The sequence below is a fragment of the Gopherus evgoodei genome, chromosome 2, assembly GCF_007399415.2.
Source record: "Gopherus evgoodei ecotype Sinaloan lineage chromosome 2, rGopEvg1_v1.p, whole genome shotgun sequence".
NCBI classification, from domain to species: domain Eukaryota; kingdom Metazoa; phylum Chordata; order Testudines; family Testudinidae; genus Gopherus; species Gopherus evgoodei.
In genome coordinates this window covers 43,994,425-44,016,721 of record NC_044323.1, presented here as the reverse complement: position 1 = coordinate 44,016,721, position 22,297 = coordinate 43,994,425, and the positions used below count along the sequence as shown (strand labels likewise).

At 40.2% G+C, this 22,297-nt stretch overlaps 1 protein-coding gene across 2 annotated transcripts; it reads right to left on the bottom strand.

Moving 5' to 3' along the window:
- Window positions 1–273: 273 nt before the first annotated feature.
- Window positions 274–19,957, bottom strand: GTPBP10 (GTP binding protein 10). 2 transcript variants are annotated; one of them, XM_030550516.1, is made up of 10 exons: window positions 19,791–19,957; window positions 19,117–19,310; window positions 18,930–19,021; window positions 17,576–17,720; window positions 11,069–11,142; window positions 10,285–10,337; window positions 6,462–6,569; window positions 5,708–5,785; window positions 3,737–3,860; window positions 274–1,114 (listed from the first exon to the last, which is right to left on the bottom strand). In XM_030550516.1, the coding sequence occupies exons 1-10, from the start codon at window positions 19,863–19,865 to the stop codon at window positions 912–914; spliced, it is 1,146 nt and encodes a 381-aa protein (XP_030406376.1). In that variant the 5' UTR covers window positions 19,866–19,957; the 3' UTR covers window positions 274–911. The 2 variants fall into 2 exon arrangements, with proteins under 2 accessions (XP_030406376.1, XP_030406377.1); XM_030550517.1 differs by having other exon boundaries at window positions 19,833–19,957.
- Between the last annotated feature and the right edge of the window lie 2,340 nt (window positions 19,958–22,297).

Genomic DNA, 22,297 nt, shown 5'->3' with positions numbered 1-22,297 from the left:
AACAGAAATACAGCCAGCATACCCAACTCCTACAGAAGCACAACAGGCAGTCCCTGGGGATTTTTACCAGCTAGCAGAGTTTAAAGCAACACCGAGGTTTCTCTCCATTCTACTAGGGCTTGTAGCTAGTACAGAATCAAAAGCATAACAAGTCCCTATCTCTCCTACACTAAGGAACCAGAGAGAATTTATGCAATGGGGGAGAAATGGAAGCTTAGAACAAACATAAAATGTTGAGAAGCATTAAAAAAAGATATTCGAGCCATTTAGCACTTGATGTTCTGTGAGTACTTTTATTTGGCCAATCTCTGTTTCCAAAATAGATGGTCAAAGTGACTAAAAATAGGAAACAAATTGGGCAGTTTGTTGATCGCCACATAAGTCTAGTGATTATCCTAGCACTTGTCTTTTAAAACTAAAAGGGTTTCAGAAAAAACTAAAGCTCTTCCACAATGTACCGTGTTCATGACAATACGCTATTTTACATGCTCAGTCTATTATCAAGCAAAATCCCAATTTCAAGCACTCTCCTTTAAGGCTTTAGTGTGTGTAGGTAAGAAAGAAAAAAAAAGAATACCTATAAGTTTAAGAACAAAAAAAAAAATCCCACTTGTATAAAAGACTATGTATTTGTTTCTCAGAAAATTCACTGTACATCTGCACGATATTATTCGTTTCACATTCTTAGACAGTTTTCTTAAATTTCCCCTCTCTTACAATGTGTGTCAGATACGATTCCAGATTTGCTTTCAAAACAAGAAGGTTCAATTGATAGTGGCATAGAGTCAGAACTATGAAGTTGAGTTCAATCTCATGAGGACTATTTTTGACAAAAGACAAATTTAGCATCCACTCAGATGTTCATAAAGATTGATCCAATATCCAAAAATGGATTCCCTCCTTTAATTATGTTATACTTCTGAAGTCTGTAAAATATGAAGTTTCTCTTTCTGATATTCTTCATTCTCCTTCTCTGCTTCTTCATCTAGTGATTTTCTTATACAGGTTTTTAGTTCCTCTATTCCTTCTCCAGTATGTGCAGATACAGGAATAATATCCTTAAAGTCTATGGTGCTCTGTGGAATCAGCTCTTTCTCCACTAAATGTAAAGAGTCTGAAACAGAGCATATTTATAGTTATTACACAGTATTTCTCTATACCATAAAGCATTCATAAAAAACTTTACCAAATGGGACTTTATTAGTTGAATTTTAGAAGATATATGAACATAATACCCTTTTATATTGTGACTGGAATAATTCAAAACAAATTTTGAAAGATTCCAAATTTAAAGAGACAGTTTCAGAACAGAAATACTTGCAATAGCAGTTTTATTTTTGCATTATAGTGCACTTTCACTCCTAGGCTGAGATCACGGCCTGCACCTCTCAGAGGCGAGCACAGAACTCTCAGCCCAGAGGTGGTAGGTGTGTGAACCCCTTCTTGAATTCTGATCTGGTCCAGGATGCTACAGCAACCCCTCTGTAACTCAGATAGTGCATGTGCGCGCGCAAGATCTAAGATACAGCAGCCTACCTAAGGTTGCACAGAATCTCTGCAGCACTGCGGCTCTGCTCCTGACAGCGACGCCCATGCCACAGGGCTTGGAAAGAGGTCATCAGAAGACAACCTTATTGTCTTCTGCTGTGCCTGTGCTGGAGGAATTCTCCCCTACCCAGAACCAGAGGTTTAAGGCATTTTCCAGGCTGTTCCTCCAGCCTTATACCTTGCCTAAAGGGACTAGCCACAGATGAGGATCTTAGCTTCAGTCTTTCTGTCCTGGGATTTTTGCCTACTCTAACAATAAACCATCAGACATTATTATTCACTAACAGGATACGGCTCCTAAATGTAGGAATTGACTTGTTTTAAGCTTTACTTTTAAATAATTGATTAACTAGATGACCTAATAAGCTTCATTCAATTTCCAACATCTGTTTGCCAACCCAGAATAATCACAACTGTGTATTAAATAGAATTGGGAAAAAGTACTAGTAATGTCCCAACAGGGCTAAAACTCTTATACTGGGTTTATAGTACTGAGAGAGCAGCTGACTGGACAAAGTTATGACTGCATCCTGAACAGATTTAGGGTGAAATCCTGGTCTCACTGAAGTCAATGGGAGTTTCGCCATTGATGTCAGTGGATCCAGGATGTTGCCATGAAGAGATTTATAAAAACACATTTCTTTCTTTCTGTGATACTAAGTCAGAAAGGGTTAAGTAACCAGGAGGCTAAATGAGCCAAATTCCACCTTTAAAGGCATTTTAGAAAAGTATATATATGGTAATTAGAGCAATTCCTTACAAACAGCTAACAAAGCCATGTTAGATAGACTAGAGCTTTGAAACAAACTTATATTGTTAAGGAATTAGAAGATACTGATTGTATGCATCTCTTTTAACCTATATCTTATTAGATGTTAACAATGTAACCAGATTATCTTGCAGATACATTTCTCTTCCTCTCTATTACTAGGTTCTACTGATTCAGAGATCAAAATGGAATATTAACATTTAGATGAAACTTGGGTATAAATATCATTGTCTAGATTTCTCTTTGAAGTTTGTAGAAAACTACTAATCAACCTTTGGGTAGGTCGTGGCCTTATGCTAATCAATGCAACTAATTACCTGTTTATACATAGGAAATAGGGATGGACTTCAAAGCAACCATGTATATTACCTATTCTTCACCCAAGGAATGCCCATTGCGTTATCTGTGTCAAGGGGTTATAGTAGCCTGCCAGAGATCTATAAAAGAACTCCAGGGCCTGATCCAGTCATCTCAGATCTGCTTAAGTTTGCTCATGAAAGCTTGAGTTGCAAGACGGAGGTCTTCTGCGCCAGTCTGGATTACCCTGCTATTTTTCATGGAAGAATTTATACAGACTCTGTACATGGACTATCTGTTGGATTATAACCCATGGAACTGATTCCGAAAGAACTTTTTGCAACTCAGCAGCTTATCTCTACTATGAAACTAAGACCTTTACTCATATCTGTATAATCTTTTAACCATAATCACTTTTTAAAATAAATTTTAGTTTAGTTAATAAGAATTGGCAGTAAGCATGTATTTGGGTAAGATCTGAAATAGTCATTGACTTAGTGGGTGATGTGTCTGATCTCTTGGGATTGGTAGAACTTTAGATATGGTGAAAAAGACTAAGTAATCCTCACCATATTTGACTAGACTGTCTGGATGGGAGGCCCAGGGCTGGACTGCTCTAAGGGAGCTGTGTTTTGGATTTTTACATAGCCAGTAAGGTACTGTAGAAGTTGTTTTGTTGCCAGCTTGATGAATCGAATTATTAGAATAACCACCAGATTTGGAGATTGTCTGCCCCATTCTTTGCTCAATCAGGGCAAACTGCAATCTTAGTGCAGCCCCTCTAGCGACCATGGTCACACCTTACAACTGCTGACCCTTTATAAATGAAGTTTTCATATAGAATGTTTAGTGAATACCCATCTTTTTGTAAGACTTGAGATCTCCTGGCTAAAGTCAGTCAGGAACCTAGAGTTTAAAAATAGATAGAGCAAGCAGCCAAAAAGAGGGACACGGGGGGCCTCAAACTTCCCAAATAAATTTTAGGTAAAAATGAAGACTCTCTCTGCTTAGTCTATTGTTCAACATACCATCAGCTAACAGATACTTCCACAAATATTTACAAAGGTAATTTATAATAGGTAGATTGTAATTAAGAAGCTACTGTGCATTAGGTTAATTTACCTTGAGGATTCTGTAGTTGTTTCATAAGTTCATTCAAGCTATCCTGTGCATTAGGCAAATCCATTTTATTAACGGCAAGAAGTGCGGGCTTTGTCCGAAGGTCTTCTTTGTACAACTCTAGCTCCTTAAAACAAATTAATTTGCCTTTGTAAAAAAAAATTTATTTATTTTTTTTTTACTTCAAAACATTTTTCTGGGTTTATGTTTTCCTCTTTCATTTGTTTAACTGTCTGAAGAATCAGCATTCACTACAGCACTGAAATCTACTGATGTGCTCAATGTTGATGTACTCACACAGTTTGAGAATGTCAACTCATTTAAATGCATTTACTGTAGGTACACAGCCTGCACCATTGCGATTCATTCTCTTGTAAGGTAGAATGACAGATTTGTTCTTTTTATTCACATCTGTATTAACATATACAGAAGCATTTACTGGTCAGAAGTCTCTCAGAGTTTATCTTCACAGCTTGAGTTGGTACACTTGAGTTACTGCACTCAAACTAGCCTAGCTAGCGTCAAAACTGGGCTTGTCTACATGGTGCAGCAGTGCACACTACAGCAGTGTGAATTCTAACGCACACCAATATGTTGCAAGCTTACAAACCCACATAGACCCTGCCTGTATGCACGAGCAGGAACTACACAGGCCACTAAGCATGCAACACATTGGTACACATTAGAATTCACACCCCTCTAGTGTGCACTAGTGCACCACGTAGACAAGCCCACTGGAGTTAGAGTGATAGGATGAGTTGCTATAATTGAGCTGTTGCATTCCCACCGCATTAGCAGCTTGAGCATCACTCAAGCTTCAACCTACCCCCCCCTCCCCAAATAAACCAGCTAACTTGAGCTTAACACACCACTTAACTTGAGCTAGATGTGTGTGTGAAAAGGAGTGGAGTTAGGGATAAAACTCAAGTTATAACTCAAGCTAATTGTGCTGTGAAGACCATCTCTGAGACAAAGCTTAGGCCAACAACATTTGTAGGGTGTGGAATTGTTGTATAATTTATTATTCTTAAGTTTTATATGCCATATGAGAGATCTTGTCATTATATCAAAGGTATCATCCCTAACTGTGAATCATGCAGCATAGGACTGTACTATGACATAAGCTGAAACAGGAAACAAATATATTATTGGAAGTCACAGAACAGGAAAGGGGGGGCAGTGAAAAATAATTTTTAAGATGGAGTTGAGTTTAGTCAGTGGGGATAACTGAAGAATGCAGGATAGGCCATGAGACTCTGCATATGGCCCCCAAAAGGCGAAGGGGCTTGCAAAGTTGAAGACTGATATCTCCTGAAGCTCCTAAGACTCAGGCCTAGTCTACTCTTAAAAATTAGATTGACCTAACTATATCGTTCAAGGCTGTGAAATAAGTTTCACACCCTTAGCACCATAGTTAGGTTGACCTAACCCCGGGTGTACATGCAGCTTGGTCAACAAAAGAATTCTTTGGTTGACCTAGCTATCACCTCTTACAAAGGTGGACTAACTACATCAATGGAAAAAACCCTTCCTGTTGATGTAAAAAGCTTCTACACTTATGGCACTACATCAGCAGGATGTCATAGCCGTGCTGCAGTAGCATACGCATACCTTCAGTTACCTCATGGTCTGGACAGAGAAAAAGCCAGAGATTTAGCAGATGACCTGTTTTCCACTTACAAGGCAGCTAAATCTAGGGACTGAAGAGCTCTGGCTCTTCATTCAGCTTGACCTTCAGCAGCATCTCCTTACAGATACAGCAGAAGTTAAAATTTAGCTATGTCTAAAGTTTTGTCATCTGCCTACAGAAAAGTTCCTTTTTGCTAGCAATCTTAAAAGGCTGGGGATTAAGCAACCACACTGGATCCTCAGTAGTTTTATCTACTAATCCAGCAGTCAGTTTACACACGTTTTAGCTATTCTTTCTTCACATAGACAGTATTAGAGTCAACATTTGAAAGGATAGGAAGTTACCTGTGTTAGAAGCAGTACAGTTTCAAAAGCTGTTCTGAATCGAGTTTTTGAAGATAGCCGAAACCCAGAAATATCAACCTAAAATGAATTGTAAAGTTACACAAAAAGCATTGGGGGGGTGGGGGGAAAGGAGAGAAAAGTACCATCACCCATTTCTCAAGATATCCAGGCCCAAGAATGGCTTTTCGGTCTGTTTTAAGAGGATCTTGTTGCACAATGGCTACCTAATGTCTGAGCTGTGCTAGAAACCTTTTTATGTTGTTGAGGAGTAACAGGCAATCTTTATAAAAGCCTCTGATCTATTTAGCGACAAAGTTCTGTGACACCTTATAGACTAACAGAAGTATTGGAGCATAAGCTTTCATGCGTGAATACCCACTTTGTCAGAAAAGCTTATTCTCCAATACTTCCGTTAGTCTACAAGGTGCCAAAGGACTCTTTGTTGCTTTTTTACAGATCCAGACTAACATGGCTACCCCTCTGATACTTGATCTATTCAGGTATCTCTATGACCTTTATCAGCATAATACCCATTATTTTGTTAGATTTCTAGTCTAAATACTATATTAAAATTATATTTGTTTACAACTGCATCTAGAGTAAAAATAATACAAGACAATTATGAAGGAAATATTTTTTCAAAGCTATCTGCAATAAAATCTCAGGAATTTAGGTTTACAGGATAGTAAACTCTAAGCTAAACAGAATAAAAAACTAAAGTTAACAGGTTATTTAAATTATGATATTTACTTACTACAAAGAGAAGCTGTTTGGTTCTTTCTACATGCTTGAGGAATTTGTGGCCCATTCCTTTGTTTGCATGTGCACCTTCAATCAATCCTGGAAGATCGGCTACTGAGACCTAGGAAGATAAATGGAGATGTCAGAAAAAAATAGTAAAGTACTTTTAAAAAAACAAATGTATTCTGGGCATGCTTATTTTATGAGGATCTTATTTTGTAGCTATTTATTTCTGAGAATTGTTAAGAGTGTTAAGAACCAGGTCATTGGCAATATTTACAAGCAACTGCAAAACATTTAAAAGCCTAACATCAGAAGTCTGCTTTAGCAGACAAATAATGGGCTACAAGTTTCTGCTGTTCTCCTGAAGCAGCATTACTGATGTTCAGCCATCTACAGTAGAACCCTGTTTATTTGACCCTCCATTATCAAGCCGTCATAAAATTATAGAATATCAGGGTTGGACGAGACCTCAGAAGGTCATCTAGTCCAACCCCCTGCTCAAAGAAGGACCATGGTAACTGGACAATCCAAAAGGTGATCTCTCCTGTGGCCGCTAGATGGGGCTGCAGCACTGCACTTTCCCATTCTCCAGTTTTTCCCTGATTTTTGATTATCCGATTTGGCCCAGTCCCAATAAGATCAGATAAATGAGCTTCTGCTGTATATATTTACTAGTTCTCAGCAATCTAGAAAAATAAAAGTGCTAAAGGCTTCAAACCTATCCAACACCTACAAACCAGAAGCGGATATAAAGGATGAATACCTGACAAGAGCTCAGGGTCAGCACTTGGCAGAAATCCCTGCACCCTTGCTTTTTCCCCAGCAACTGATGACTAGGTTTTCTATCAAGATGTTGCCCCAATATCTTGCCAGTGAACGTCATCTTCACTCACCTTTATACTGGCCTTTGGCTAGTAGGTGTTTGCTAAATATGTCAAACTCTGCTTTTGGATTCTCCGTCTAAAAAGACATGGAAATACATTAAAAGGCTATAGAGTTTCAACAGCCTATACTAAACAATCCATGGAAGTTAAAATGTACAGGAAAAAAAAAATCTATTTTCTAGTATGATAGAGTTTGGTGGTGCTAGCATATCACTATCACACTCTACTTTTACATTTCCTCTCTATCAAATAAAACAAATTACTTATACAAGCAAATAAACTGTTGCTGGTATCTGATCACTGAGAGACTAGAAAAAAAAGTCATCCCTGGGGACGTGTAATTATCCACTTGGTAGAAGATGTGCCACTGAAAATAAGTTACTGATTACTGGCAGATCAGTTCCTTTTGGGGATTAAAAACAGATCCTGTTATCTTGTTTTGATTTCTTCTCAAAATTATTAAAAAGTTGCCAATTTAATCTCCAAATGCAAAGGCACATTTTGCCGTTAGATGTAAGCACCATTCCTACTGGGGCTTGTGCATGTCCATGAAAGGGCAGACTTTTGCTCTTACCTATTCACAATACTGGGAGATCTAACGGGATGTATAAATATTCTATGGGACTTTCAGTTAGTCCAAATTTGTGCAGGTAAAATGAACGTCTGTACACAAGGAGAATCTGGGCCTGACAGATTTATTTACTTGATAATGCCTGTTTTATAAACTATTTTAACCAATACGCTAGGGACTAATAATCAACCGTAGTTAGTTACCTGTTTAAAATTGCCATCTCCCAGTATTTAGCTGTTTATAAACTAACAATTTCCATGAACAAACAAGTAGTATTAGGACCAATCAGAAATAAGATTACCCTTTAAAAACAAATAATAACCAAAACATAGCCAGACAAATTTTGTTTAATTTTTGCTCCATGGTTGCTTTAGTTTCGTTTCCTGTAACCCAATAGTTTGAGCTGAAAAAAATCAAAATTCTCTGCTTTTCCTATATTTCTCTAACAATAAACCCCCCCCAAAAACAAACAAACAGAATATGCAAGAGATGAAAGGGACAATTTATATAATAAACATGTTTTTGTAGGTAACACTAGGGTACTTACTCTACTATTGAAAAAAAAAAATCAAGAAATTTACATATACCCCTTCCATGGCATTTAGGGCTTGATCGTGTGAAGTCAGTGGGAGTTGGAGGGTGCACAAGATACCAACATACTAGGCAACCAGTTAATTTTATTTGTATATAAGTTACGTTGAAAGTAGGCAACAATAAAATAGACATGCTAGATATTTGCTCATATTAAATTAACCAAGATAATTTTTTGAACAGGCATGAAGTGATCAATTACTAAAACGTATTTTAATTTTTCCAATCCTTTAAAAGTGACCTGTTGATATCAGCTGCCAGGGAAACCGTAGATACAGGACGTACAATATTTAAATTCTCAGTCATTTCATGGCAGTAAAATTCAGTTTAAATAAAAAGATTAAAAGGGCCACTGCTGAGTCCTCTAAGATAGTTGCCTCATTCCTGTTTCTAAACAGAAAAAAAAAGCACTTTTCCTTTCACATCTTAGAACTTTGCTCTTGTGGTTAAGTCATCAGAAATCTTTGATGAGCATCTTTAATCTTGGAATGACAAGCACAGTACTACATGTGTGTCATATTTTTACACAGATACAAGCTTGAAAAAGCAAAATGTGTGAATGTCCTACATGAACATGGTGTCTGACCCTGCATTAGAATCCAGAGGCAGGGAATCTTGTGCAATCCCAACTACCTCAACAAAACCTTCACACCAAACTTGAGTTGACAAGTTTGAGATCAGAATGCAAAATTAAGGCCAGAGAAGGAGACTGTGGAGAGATGGGAAAAATGAAGTAGGTGCACACAGTACATTTTTTTTGCCTTGTCTTTGGAGCACGTGACTTGAAATCAGTGTAATGTAATAGCTTCTTGTAATATACAAAAAACTAAAATACAAGAGTGTTGTGTTACTCAGATGATGAACAACTGGCTCTGAAGCTCTTAGTCCACTGGTTTGTAAAGAACATTTTTTCTAAGTTGTTGATTAAATCATTATAAAAATCTACACACACACACACAAAAGTCTCCATATGGCGCTTCATATTTCCAGGACAATTAATTATTCATAAGAATACACCCTGAGTAATGTGAAATTCAGCAGTGTTTTTTAAAATCTAGGTGAATTCTGTGCACAATTTGGGTCACATCACACATTTATACGCACCCATTATCAGACAAAAATGTTACTGAAATGCTTAATTTGGCATTAAAAACAAATGAAATCCACATTTCTACTGTTTCCTAAGAAATGCCATTTAAACTGAATGATTTTCATTCAAAATGTGTGTCCAATTTTCTGTCTCCCCTAATCATAGAAATGAGCCTATTATATGCCAAATTACTGCAGAGTCAACTCAAGTTGGAGATAAAAGATGGCAACTCTCAAGCCAGAATTTTCTTAGTTCTAGAAGGCATTAACCATTTGGGATTTCCCTTGACAAAAAGGTTGCAGTTTTGTTTCATGCTAAATACTGGGTACTTCTGTATTTTTTATCATCACTATATTCAATAACTTAGAGAAACTCATTTGTTAGATGTGAAACAAAAAGGCGGAGAAGAAAGCTAAACACATTTAGGTGATGAACTATTAGTTGGTTACTACAGAATCCTAGTTCCCTCTGTTAAGGGAAACAGAAGTGGGAACCATCTTTACTTTCTCCATTTTTGCGCCATTAACTATTGGCGTAGAAAATACTGCAGTAACATCCTTAGGCAAAGAAAATAGATATTTGAAAGTATGATTCAGGATTAAGCTCTACTGCAGAAGACGAAAGGCTGTAATGACATGAATCTAACTAGCCATTATACCCAAATGTATAACAAATTAAATTGCTTTTCAATACCAACCTGCTTATAATCTGGATACATGATCTTTCCCAGTTCAGGTTTTAATGTTGTGACTGGATGGGCAGGACGAGAAAGAAAAGAAAGTCACTTTTAATATACAGTACTTAACATTATAAAACCTTCATGCCTCTCCTTATGTGTTGGACCTAATTACTCTCATGCCTTCCTTTGGAACATTTCCATTATATTTATATGAATGACATGAAGTTACATCAGAAAGTACTATGGTATAATGTAACAGATATGAATCCTAGTAAATATCAACCAAACCTCTTTTGAAAATTAAGACCACTGTTGAAAATTAGGCCAACACCATTAACTTTTCCCTTATTGCTTTCATCTCCCCTAACCATGTTGATCATACAGCAGTTACTGCTTCAATTTTTGCTTTTTGTTCCCCCCAGGACACTGAGCTCACAAAACTAACAATTAAAAACAAATTTCTATAGTTGTGGCCTCTTCATTGCTTCTATCATGCTTTAGACTTAGTGCCACAGAACTTACTTCTGTTTTCACATGAATCTTTTGTAACAGGACAGAGCACCACAATAATGGTGCTCAAGGGAAGCCACCTGTCTTTCTTGCTGTCTCTTATGAGGTGTGAAAGAAGTGAGATAAAGACAAAGAGAGTAATGATATTTGGCAGATAACATCTGTAGCCCAGCAACTGTAGGCAGCTCCTACTCTCCAGTTCTTTTCTAAAAGTTGTTCAGTCAAGCCATAGGAAAAGCCTATGTTCTTAAGTAATGTTACAGCAATGAAAAATAATGCAGTTTGTACTTACAAGGATAATCTGCAATCTGAGGTTTCGCATGAGAAACCCTGCTTAGCAAAGAGGATTTTCCTGCATTTGGAAATCTAGAAGGAAAGTTGGGATTTACACAGTGAGTAATTACTGTCACATTTACATATGAGTTACTACTAAGTTAAAAGAACAACACTGGCAAAGATATAATTGTATTATTTTTCTGTTTCTGACAATCTAAAGTGGGCATCTCTCCCCCCCCCCGTCAAATTAATACTATTTAGACTGTTAAAACTTTTGAGGCAAGAACTGTCTGTTAGGGTATGTCTACACTATGAAATTAGGTTGATTTTATAGGTCGATTTTTAGAAATCGATTTTATAGTCAATTGCCTATGTCCACACTAAGCGCATTAAGTCAGTGGAGTGCATCCTCACTACCGTGGCTAGCATCAACTTATGGAGTGGTGCACTGTGGGTAGCTATCCCGCAGTCTCCACTGCCCATTGGAATTCTGCGTTAAGCTCCCAATGCCTGATGGGGCAAAAACATTGTTGCGGGTGGTTTTGGGTACATGTCGTCAGTCGCCCCTCCCTCTGTGAAAGCAACGGCAGACAATAGTTTTGCGCCAGACACCACGGCGATTAGGAGAGCACAGCAAGGTGTGCTGCGCATCAGAGAGGCTTTGAAAACCAGTTTCATCGCTGGCCAGGCTTTGGTGTGTCAGTTGTGTGTGTTTCTCCTTGATGCAAACCTGCCCCCTTTGTTGATTTTAATTTCCTGTAAGCCAACCACCCTCTCCCCTTCGAAATAAGTAACTATTGTTTTGAAACCATGCATTCTTTCTTTATTAAAAAGAAAAAAAAAAAAAAAAAAAGAGAGAATGGACAAGGTAGCCCAGGTGGGATGGGTGAAGGAGGGAGGGACAAGGCCACATTGCTTATTGTGGCCACACTAAAAAATCAAACTGTTTGAATGACAGCCTTATGTTGCTTGGGCCATACTCTGCAGTGGAATGTCTGGGTGCCTGGAGCCTTCCTCCCGGGTTCTAGGGTGTCTGGGTGAGGAGGCTACGGAACAGGAAGAGGAGGGTGGGCGGTTATTCAGTGGATGCAGCAGGGTCTGTGTCTTGGTGGCTTTTCTGTAGCTCCAACAGACGCTTCATCACATCCTGCCTCCGCTCTTCAAGCTCACAGTTCTTTTCTGGCCTCTGCCACTGAATGCCTCCATGCATTAAGCTGTGCCCTATCAGCGTGGGAGGACTGCATGAGCTTGGAAAACATGTCATCATGAGTGCATTTTTTCCCACCTTCTAATCTGTGATAACCTTAGGGATGGAGATGATGGGGGAGCGTAGAAACACTCTACGCTCTACAATGGGTGGTCATGGTCACCTGTGCTGCTGAGTTCGCCATGCTGAACAAACAGGAAATGAAATTCAAAAGTTCCCGGGGCTTTTCCAGTGTACCTGGCCAGTGCATTGGGGTTCAAAGTGCTGTCCAGAGCAGTCACAATGGAGCACTCTGGGATAACTCCTGGAGGCCAATACTGTTGATTTGCATCTGCACTACTCCAAATTTGACCCAAAGTTGATTTTAGCACTACTCCCCTCGCTGGGGAGGAATACAGAAGTCAATTTTAAGAGCCCTTTAGGTTGACGGAATGGGTTTGGCTGGGTAGATGCATTCATTTTAAATCAACCTAATGCATCTAAATTCGATCTAACCCCCTAGTGTAGATCAGGCCTTAGTACGTACTTGCACCGCGTCTAGTGCAACGGGGTTCTGATCTTAGAAATCAGAGATCTAGTGCTCTTGAAGTGATCGAGTCCATTCCCCTTTGCTGAGGCAGCGTTAAGTATATCTAGACCATCCCTGACGGGTATTTGTCTAACCTGTTCTTAAAAACCCTCCAGTCATGGGGATTCCCTAGGCAACCTGTTCCAATGCTTAACTATCCTTAGAAAGCTTATCCTAAAATCAAACCTAAATCTCCCTTGGTGAAAATTAAGTCAATTATTTCTTGTCCTACCCATGGTGGACTTGCAGAATATTTTATCACCACCCTCCTAATAACAACTTTTTACATATTCCAAGACTGTTCCCAGGCCTCCTTCAGCCTTTTCATATCTAGACTAAACAGGCCCAGTTCTTTAAACCTTTCCTCATGTTTCCTAAACCTCTTGGCATTTTTGTTGCTCTCCTCTGGACTCTGTCTCCAATTTGTCCACATCTTTCTTGAGGTATGGTGTCCAAAACAGGACACTACTCTAGCTGAGGCCTTGCCAGTGCTGAGTATACAAGAACAGTTACCTTCCAAGTCTTATGTATAATACATTTGCTAATATATCCCATTGCCTTTTTTTGCAACAGCATCATATTGTTGACTCATTCAATTTGAGATTCACTAAAACACTGCCTAGCCAGTTATTCTCAGTTTTCAATCTGTACATTTAGTTTTTCCTTCCTAAGCATAGTACTTTCTACGTGTCTCTTTCAAGTTGTTTCATCTTGTTGATTTCAGACCAGTTCTCCAGTGTATCACGGTCATTTTGAATTCTAATCCTGTCCTCTAACCTGCTTGCAACCCACTGCCCGCATTGTCATCTGCAAAAATTAAGTGTAGTCTTGGCTGGGACCTCTAGGTTTCTGTAATTCAGACAGTAAATATTTTATACTAACTCTCTTTTTTCACAATTTTGAAAACCATTACAACTGTTTATAAGAATGCAGACAAATTAAAAGACTTCCTGAAAGTTTCAGGAATGAACTCATTTACAGTGAAACTTAGTTTACTGGATAATGTCATTATTTTAACCAAGCAGTTATCTTTCCTGTACACTCAACAGTGCTCCCGAGGTCTGAGCATGAAATATCTGAAAGTGTGACGAACTTTCATGCGTAACAGCTTTAACTGACATTATACTCTCCAAAGGGCATTGTTAAAAAGGCATTATGAGGTTCCAGGTTTATTGTGTCTGATTTTTATACCCGACTGCTCATTTGAAAAGTAAAATGATATTTTTTCTAACTGATAGCCTTGCAAACTCAGCCTGGTAGCTGAAATTTAAGTGATGTTCTTTCTGGTACATATATCATTCCAGTAATAGAAGATTCTACAAGTCAAATGCCATCTTCATTTGCACTTCTGCTACTACTGCCTTTTGCAGGGTTGCACAGATATAACTAAGTACATGATTGAAGATAATACAGTTCTACAGGTGGTCATGAAATTGGAACTAAGTTAACAGTTCAGTTAATTTTACACACTTCCAGTGTGATCTTGGGAAAGTCACAGATTCTGTGTACCTTACCTCCCCCCTGAAAAAGGCGGATATTACTACTTCCCAGGTGTATTGTGAGGCTACAGCCATTAAAAGCTGTGAAGTGCTTTAGATCTACTGATGAAAGGCACTGTATAAGGGATAGGTATTATTATTGATGAGTGAACCAGAAAAAAACACAAAAAACCCTTCTAGTTCATGCTCCAAGATCTCAGCTGATTATGCAGGGCGCTGACTACAGCAATGCCTCCCATGTTCCCCAAACCCTTTTCACATAAGAAAGCAGCAACAACTGAACATGGACAGCAAACTGGTCTTCTGAGTCAGGCAGTGCCATTTTTCCCTTACATACTTTACAGAACAGACCCACACTTAAGAGTTAGAAATAACCCTTTTCAAAATAACCACTTTGAACTTCCAGTGCCTTTAATCCCATTTGTCCCATTTTACCCATGATTAAATGGAGTTACAAAACACAGTTAGATGCCTTACTCAAATCAAACCTCAAGCATGGCCACAGGAACAGAACACAGTTCCTAGTCACTCAATAGAAGGAGGAGTTCATAAGGGACCTTGGTTTAAGTCAAATTTGCAGACCATCACACTGCACTATATTTCACTACAACAGTAAATCTATGATAAACAAAGTTCCTAAATAGATATTAAAAGTCACATGATCAAAAATGTGTGAAGGTTAGGAATCTATGGGGAGGCGGGTGTAGTATGGAACTGCGATTAAAAATAGGACTATGGTCTTGCAGTCTGCTAGCCAAGAGGGAGAGGCATTTTTCTTTATCACCCAGTAATGCATTATTGCTTGAGGAATTCATGCTGTGAATTTAAGCATAAATTAATAAAATCAAACTCTGTTAAACAGCAAGAGGGACACCAACTAATTAAAAAACTGATATTTTAAAGGCTTCATTCCTTACAATGGAAGAAACAATGACTTTTATAAAAGAAAGTTAATGGAGGTAATTTAATGCTCTCTGATGACTGAAGAAGTCATATAGACAATTCAGAATGTTACTCCTTCCATTTCTTCAAGGAAGTATTTTATTTCTATCAAGGCTCGACGTATTCTCTTTGAAGCTCAATTGCAACCTTTCTTGTACCTCACAGTCCGTACCCAGACCTGATGATCCTCTCTCAAGATAATAAGATTTCTTGATCTGATCTAATAGCAAAGCACTTGTGTATATGCTGAAGTAAAAGCAACATATTCAAAGAAAAGATCAAAGTACAGGCACTAGAGTTTGAATCACAATCTTCATTAATAACGATTCTATGCTTTTAATGAAAACCTGTCAGCTCAAATACGAACCAAAATTTAGGATTGGTAACCCGCCCTGAGCTTTTACAAAGGGATCTGGCATAAAAATTTTAAACAACAGTCCTAGTTTAAACAAATGCATTCCACTACAATACATTGTAGCACTGTGTTAATACATGACACCCTGAAACTGAAATTGACTTCAGATTAGAAACTCAAGTGAAACTAACTAGTGCATTTTCATTGGAATACACAGACCCCTGCAAATCCATTCAATATAATTCACATTAAAAAAAAAAAAAGATCTCTTCAGACCTTAATAAAAAGCCTACCATGAATCATGAGTTGTTCCCTAAGTTTTTGTGCTTGAATGCCACACATCCGAAATAAATACATTTATAAGTTACTGTGCCTCCTGATATTTTGCAGTATAAAGCAAGGATCTGAAACTCAAGTCACCATGAGCACCACATGAGTACATTAGCCTGAGGGCCACATCACTGACACCTTTACATATAAGGATACAAAAGCCCCCACCCCACTCCGCCCCTTTCATGAGGCCCTGCCCTGCCTCTTCCCACCCCCATTCCAACCCCTTCCCCAAAGTCCCCACCCTGCCCCTATTCCAACACCTTCCCCAAATCCCCGCCCCGCCTCCTCTCCTTTCCTTCCTGGAAAGCCTAAGCACCACCAAACAGTTGTTAGGCAGCAGGAAGCACCTGGAGGCAACCAAAGTAGAGGGGATGCAGTGAGCTGGGGGGAGTGACGGGGAGGGGGAGCTTGGCAGCAGCAGGAAATAACTTTGCGGGCTGCATGTTGCCCATGTGTTTGAGACCCCGGGTATAAAGAGACATGGCCTCTGAATATTAAGTGGCACAGATGCAGACTACTGACATATATTATTCTTCCTGTTATTCACAATACATAATTTGTCAGGGAATTTGTGTGTCCCAAATATTAAAACAAAAGACCAGCTTCTTATATCTTTACAAAAGTAATGAGAACAATATTTTAAAAAGTTTGTAGCATTAGTAACCAGAGGTATTCATGAGGTAGCCCAAACCATCTAATATTCACATTTTTCACATATAAAACTCTGCAAAGAATTATGCACATAAAGAATCTTACTGAGCTCAGTATGACTCCTTGAATGTGTAAAATTACACACATGCATAGCATTTGCAGGACTGGAGCCAAGCAACCCTGTTTTGTAACATCATATAACCCTTGAAGATGCAAGGCAAAATATCAACCTTACTTTCAAGTTTTCAAACATCCAATGTAAACATATCTGCACATTTCCATCTAGAAGTACTTTGCTCATTATGCACCCATAAAAACTAAGAGTAACTCACTGTGCACAAGGTACAGGGAAAAAACCTAATGAGTTCTTAACAAACAGTGTTTGTGTGGTTTTAGTGCATTAGATGCTTTTCTTCAGATTTCCTAAAGAAACCAATTAAATTTGTTTTCTTTTTATCAATGGCAGTGAAAAGTACCAGATTAAATGCAAATGAAGCTGAAAGGCCAGAGTTCAAGGTTTTCCATACTCTCCTAACAGCATGCAAGGATACTTTTCTGATTCCATATCCAGTTTTAATGCCAAAGAATAAATATTAAGGAGACCCACTTGTGCCAGTACTTGGTTGGAAATGACAATTTTTGCAATACAGCTACCAGTCCACTAGCCCTTTGCTTGAGATTCCCAATTCATTTCACATATACTACTGAACATCCGTGTAATATCATCATCAGCCTCACCTGGATTCAGACCAGTGGCCCTGCATTCATCCAACCATGAGTAATCCATTCTGATAATTCATTTTAACAGCAAAAAACAACAAGTAGCAGTTTGAGGCTCAGTCATGAGTTTTTTAAAAAGAGGCAGAATTCAAATCACATGTATTCCCCTTCCCACCTCATTTGAAGTGTATTACTTTACATTATACTCCCAAATGTTCAATTCACAGGTAACAGATTCCAGTACTCACCCAACTAAGCCAACATCTGCTATAAGTTTCAAATCAAGATGGACTATTTGTATCTGGCCTTTCAAAGGCAAGAAATTTGTAACCAAACAGCCACCAATACCTCCACGAGCTACCAGTATTCTCTCTCCTGCTTTATTAAGTTCTCCTGAAAAATAAAATCACTAGTCAGAAAATATAACTGTTGTGCAACAGTTAAGATTCTCAATTACCAGGTAAACCTGCTGTCAATGACAGAAGAGGAGAATTTCCACTAGTTTCTATATAAACCCCTTGGCCTGATGGGCATGGTGCATGTCTCTTTGTCAAGAGTCAGATATTTCAACTCCTAACACCACATAACTACATTAGGTAGAGTTTCCCTTTGGAGTTATCCCTAGAAAATGAATACATGGTGTGGTCAAAATGGTAGTTGACACTAACAAGCACATAATTCCAAAAAGAAAGTAACACTAATTGCATGTAAGCTCAATATACTATATCTCCCAAAGTATTACTTTTAAGTGGTCAGCATCACCACATTGTATCATGCAGTTGGATGTGGGTTAAACCAAGAAAAGCTGCATGTTATCAGTAGTTTTGAGATTTTTAGCCATGGTTATAAATGCTTGTTAGTCAAAAAATACTTTAAACTTGAGAATTCTGTCACCTTACCTACATCATACTTGAATCTTGCTTAACACTTAAAAAAAAACAAAAAACCTCTGAAAACTACAAAAAGAAGAGTACTCTTTAATGTCAAAGTTATAGTTTGAGAAAGAGCCTTGCACTGATAATTTGTGAAATTCTTTTCACTGTTCTAGATAAACTCATAGAATATCAGAGTTGGAAGGGACCTCAGGAGGTCATCTAGTCCAACCCCCTGCTCAAAGCAGGTCCAATCCCCTGTATACTGGGGATTGGATAGATTCAATAATTAAAAAAAATTAACTATTGTAAGTATCTTGGGTAATCCCAGAGATTTTGAAATTTAGCCAGTTTTATAGATCAAATAACTGAGTTAAAGAGTGGACAAGTAACCTTTCCAAGGTCACGCAGTAATTCAATGGCTCATTGTAAAAGCAACCTGGCTTCCAGCCTTTAAATCTTGTTGTGAGAACATGTTCCTGGCACTATACTTGGTGATACAAATTAATTATAACTATGCTTTTGGAAGGAGCCTCCAACATCAGAAGTCTCCCACATGTGAGCCCGTCTCCCCACATTTGTCTCAATAAACAAATCCTTCTATTTTGTCTTAAAGATAAACCATCTCACAAGAGCCTTTGGTCTGAAGAGTGACATGTCAAGTTTGCTGGGTGCACTAACTGCCTTACTTTCTGCTATCTCAAAATAAAGGAAAAATAAAGGCCCTCACCAATCTGTTTCCCATCACAGGAAGTAACTGAAATTCCCAGAGGCACATCAACTTCACAATCTGTTCCCTTTTCACCTTTCAGTGCAGAAACACTGCAAAAAGTTAAACATGAAAAAGTCTTAAGGGGTATTTTTCTTTCAGGTTACAAATGTTTAATAATATAAATCAGGACACAATACATCCTTACCTACTGTTGGCTCCTGCTCCAGCTACAAAGCGTTTCTGGGGAAATCTGCCTTTAATTCTCTTTAAGGTAGTTTTTTCTTTAGCTACAAGCCAGACATCACCGCCTCTCCCTCCTTCTCCACCCAAGCGAGGATGCCCCATTCCACCGGTTCCTCCTTTCACATAGATTCTCAGATCATCTATAAAGTTGCCATACTAACAACATAAGAAGTGTTAAATTGGTGTTTCCTATTTACCCCGCCTGCCTTTCCCACATACACTGTCAGTAAGCTCCTAAGCACCAGCCCTGGCAAGACGGCATTATCGAACCAAGTGTCAGGGAGAAAATAATTCAGGAAACTAACGCCTGATCCTCCCCTGCTCCGGGGCAGGCTGTGAGAAGGAACCGGCGGGGACTTGCCAAGGCCGCCTAGCAAGCCCCGCTCTCCTAGCCCAGCCCCCAGCGCCCGGAGGATTTGTAAACGCGGAGCCCACCGAAGCCCGGCCGCAGGCTCTGGGACTTCCCAGCAAACCAAGCACTGGGCTGGACGACGGGAGCCGGCTGGACGCTATTGGAGAGGGGGAAGGGGGAGCAAGGCGTGGGCCGCCCGAGCGAGCGAGCGAGCGTGGCCACTCGGCCCACACCCCTTCCCCCGCCAGGGGCTGCGCCGCTTCGCCATCCCCAGCCCCGCTCACACGGGGAGCTCCGGCCGGCCACAGGGCTCGCGGCGCGCTGACCTTCCGGAGCAGCGCGCGGCTCCCCCACACCATGCTGACCAGGGCCCCTCAGCCCGGGGCTAGCAGCAGGGACGCGAAGCGACGCTCGAGCGCAGTCACTGACGTCACCGCGTTTCCCTTTCGTGAAGAGACGCGTGCGCCGGTCCTGCCCGCCCGGAGGGCGGGGCGGTATGTGCGTAGGGGCGGGGCAGGGCGGCGTGAGGAGGGACAGGCCCAGAGCGGCGAGGGGGTGTTACCGGAGGGGGGAGCGAGGGGAAACGGGCGGGCGGAATAGTGCGCTGGGGAAGGGGGCGTGGTGAAGGGTCAACGTGAGGGGATGTGCGGGGGGTGCAGGGAGAGGCGGTGTGTAGGGGATCTGTAGGGTAGGAACAGTGAACAAGGTATAAGGGAAATGAGTGTTTAGCCCTCTGGATATTGTGCGTTTGCCCCTGGCTGCTCACTGACAGTGGGCGAGTGTTAAAAGGAAGGTGGAATGTGTAATTGTGTCAGATCACAAAATCCTTCCTCCCAAGCAGCGGGGAGATTCTACTTTAAACATAAATCCCCCAAAGAACAATCAAGTATGGAGGTAGCCATGTCAGTCTGTATCCACAAAAACAACAAGGAGTCCAGTGGCACTTTAAAAGACTAACAGACTTATTTGGGTGTAAGCTTTTTTGGGTAAAAAACCCACTTCTTCAGATGCATGCCACAAAACCTTATTCCCAAAGACCAGTAGCTCCCATAAATATGAGTGAAACTGGGCCAGGCTGCTTCTATTAGCGACAAGCACAAGGTACAGGCCATCTTTACACTAGTCTTTGGGAAATCTCTCATCAGCACAGTTTCAGCAGTGGTAGCACTGGCATATAGATAGGACACAGATGTTTGGACCATCATCTTCTCAAGGCAGGATTAGATAAGCTGGTAAAAAAGCCTGTGCCCACCAAGTCAATGTTGTGGTAAAAATGTCTCTAGGCTTTCACTCACACATATGGTACCATTGCCAGAGCTGCAACAGTGCTATTGTTCAGTGGGAGATTTCTCCACTCAAGAAATATATAGAAAGCTTCTGCTTCTCCATCACAAAGACAGTCTTCAGTGAATATATTAATAGGTCTGATGGTTGGAAGTACTGATTACTACTATATTTGAACTGATATCCTAGATGTGAAAAGCCTAAAAGCCTATCAGAAGCAGTGCTAGCCCATTGGGGGCCTGAAGCAGGAATATTTTTGGGGCCCCTATACACAACACTGACAGCTGAAGCCCCAGTCCCATCCCCCGAAGCTGAACTCATGGAGGTCATGTAAAATCATGGAATCTGTGACCTTTGTGACCGACTTGTAGCTTTAATAATAATAAAAAGTGAATAGGGGGCCCCCTTGAGTTACCGGAGGCACTAAGCAATTGCTTAGTCTGCTTATGTCTAGCGCTGACACTAAAGTCTATTTTCAATTCTTGATCCATCCTATCTTCTTTCCACAGTTTTAACAACATTTTAAACATTATGTTTTTCTCTCTCTCTTTTCTTGGCATAGGACTCTTCAGAGTTGGGAACCACATGTACAAAGTGGTTAATACATAACTTAATTCCTGTTTGTGTCATTGTGTTTTCCAGAGGTGAAAGTAAGCCAGTACGGTACGGTATGGCGCACCGGCAAGAGCCAGTACGCTGTGCCGGACTGCGGTCAGCCCAGAGCCCTTTAAACCCCCCACCCATGGCTCCGGCAGCAGCAGCCCAGAGCCTTTAAACCCCCTGCCCGCGGCTCTGGCGGCCGGGCTGGGCCAGATTTAAAGGGCTCTGGGCTGCTGCGGCTGGACTCTGGGCTACCTTCGCTGCGGTCAACCCAGATCCCTCTAAATCCTGCCTGCGGCTCCGGCAACTGGAGCTGCGGTGGGGATTTAAAGGGTCCGTAGCGCTGCGGTAGCAGGAGCCCGGGGGGGCTCCCAGCCACCTCTGCAGCTGGGAGCCCCGGGTTGATTTAAAGGCCCTGGGGCTCCCAGCCACAGCCGGTGCCCGGGGTCCTTTAAATCTCAAGAGGCCACACCTCTTCCGGTTGAGGCCACACCCACCCGAGGACTCCAGCTGTACTGGTAAGTCCTGTAAGTTACTTTCACTCTTGGTGTTTTCCCTATAATTTTCATTTTTCTCATCACAGAATGAAGTTTGGATGATATCTTTATGTAAAAAGCTAATTATAAATATTTTCTACACTAAGATAAATTAATTAGGGTACTATAACTTTTCTTGTATTTATTAAACTACCCTTATCCATAATTTATATTTAATATTTTATTTTTTAAAAAAAAGTTTAAGGGAGAATAAATAATAGAATCCAGACTTCTAGACTTCCAGGCCTGTGGTTTTCAACTGCTCACACTTCCTCTGTTAGCCATAAATAAAACTAGGCTGTGCTTATTCAGCAGCTGGATTGTTGTGCTGATGAGGATATATGAGAAATCTTGACTGACTGTCCCTGATC

Bases quoted from the DNA above. Each gene is read 5' to 3' on its own strand.
- GTPBP10 (XM_030550516.1), bottom strand. From the start codon at position 19,865: ATGGTGTGGGGGAGCCGCGCGCTGCTCCGGAAGGTCAGCGCGCCGCGA. The intron at 19,022-19,116 runs GTAAGGATGTAT...AACTTTTTGCAG, and splicing joins GGAGCAGGAGCCAACAGTAG to TGTTTCTGCACTGAAAGGTG. The intron at 6,570-10,284 runs GTTGGTATTGAA...TTATCTTCCTAG, and splicing joins TGTATCCAGATTATAAGCAG to GTCTCAGTAGCCGATCTTCC.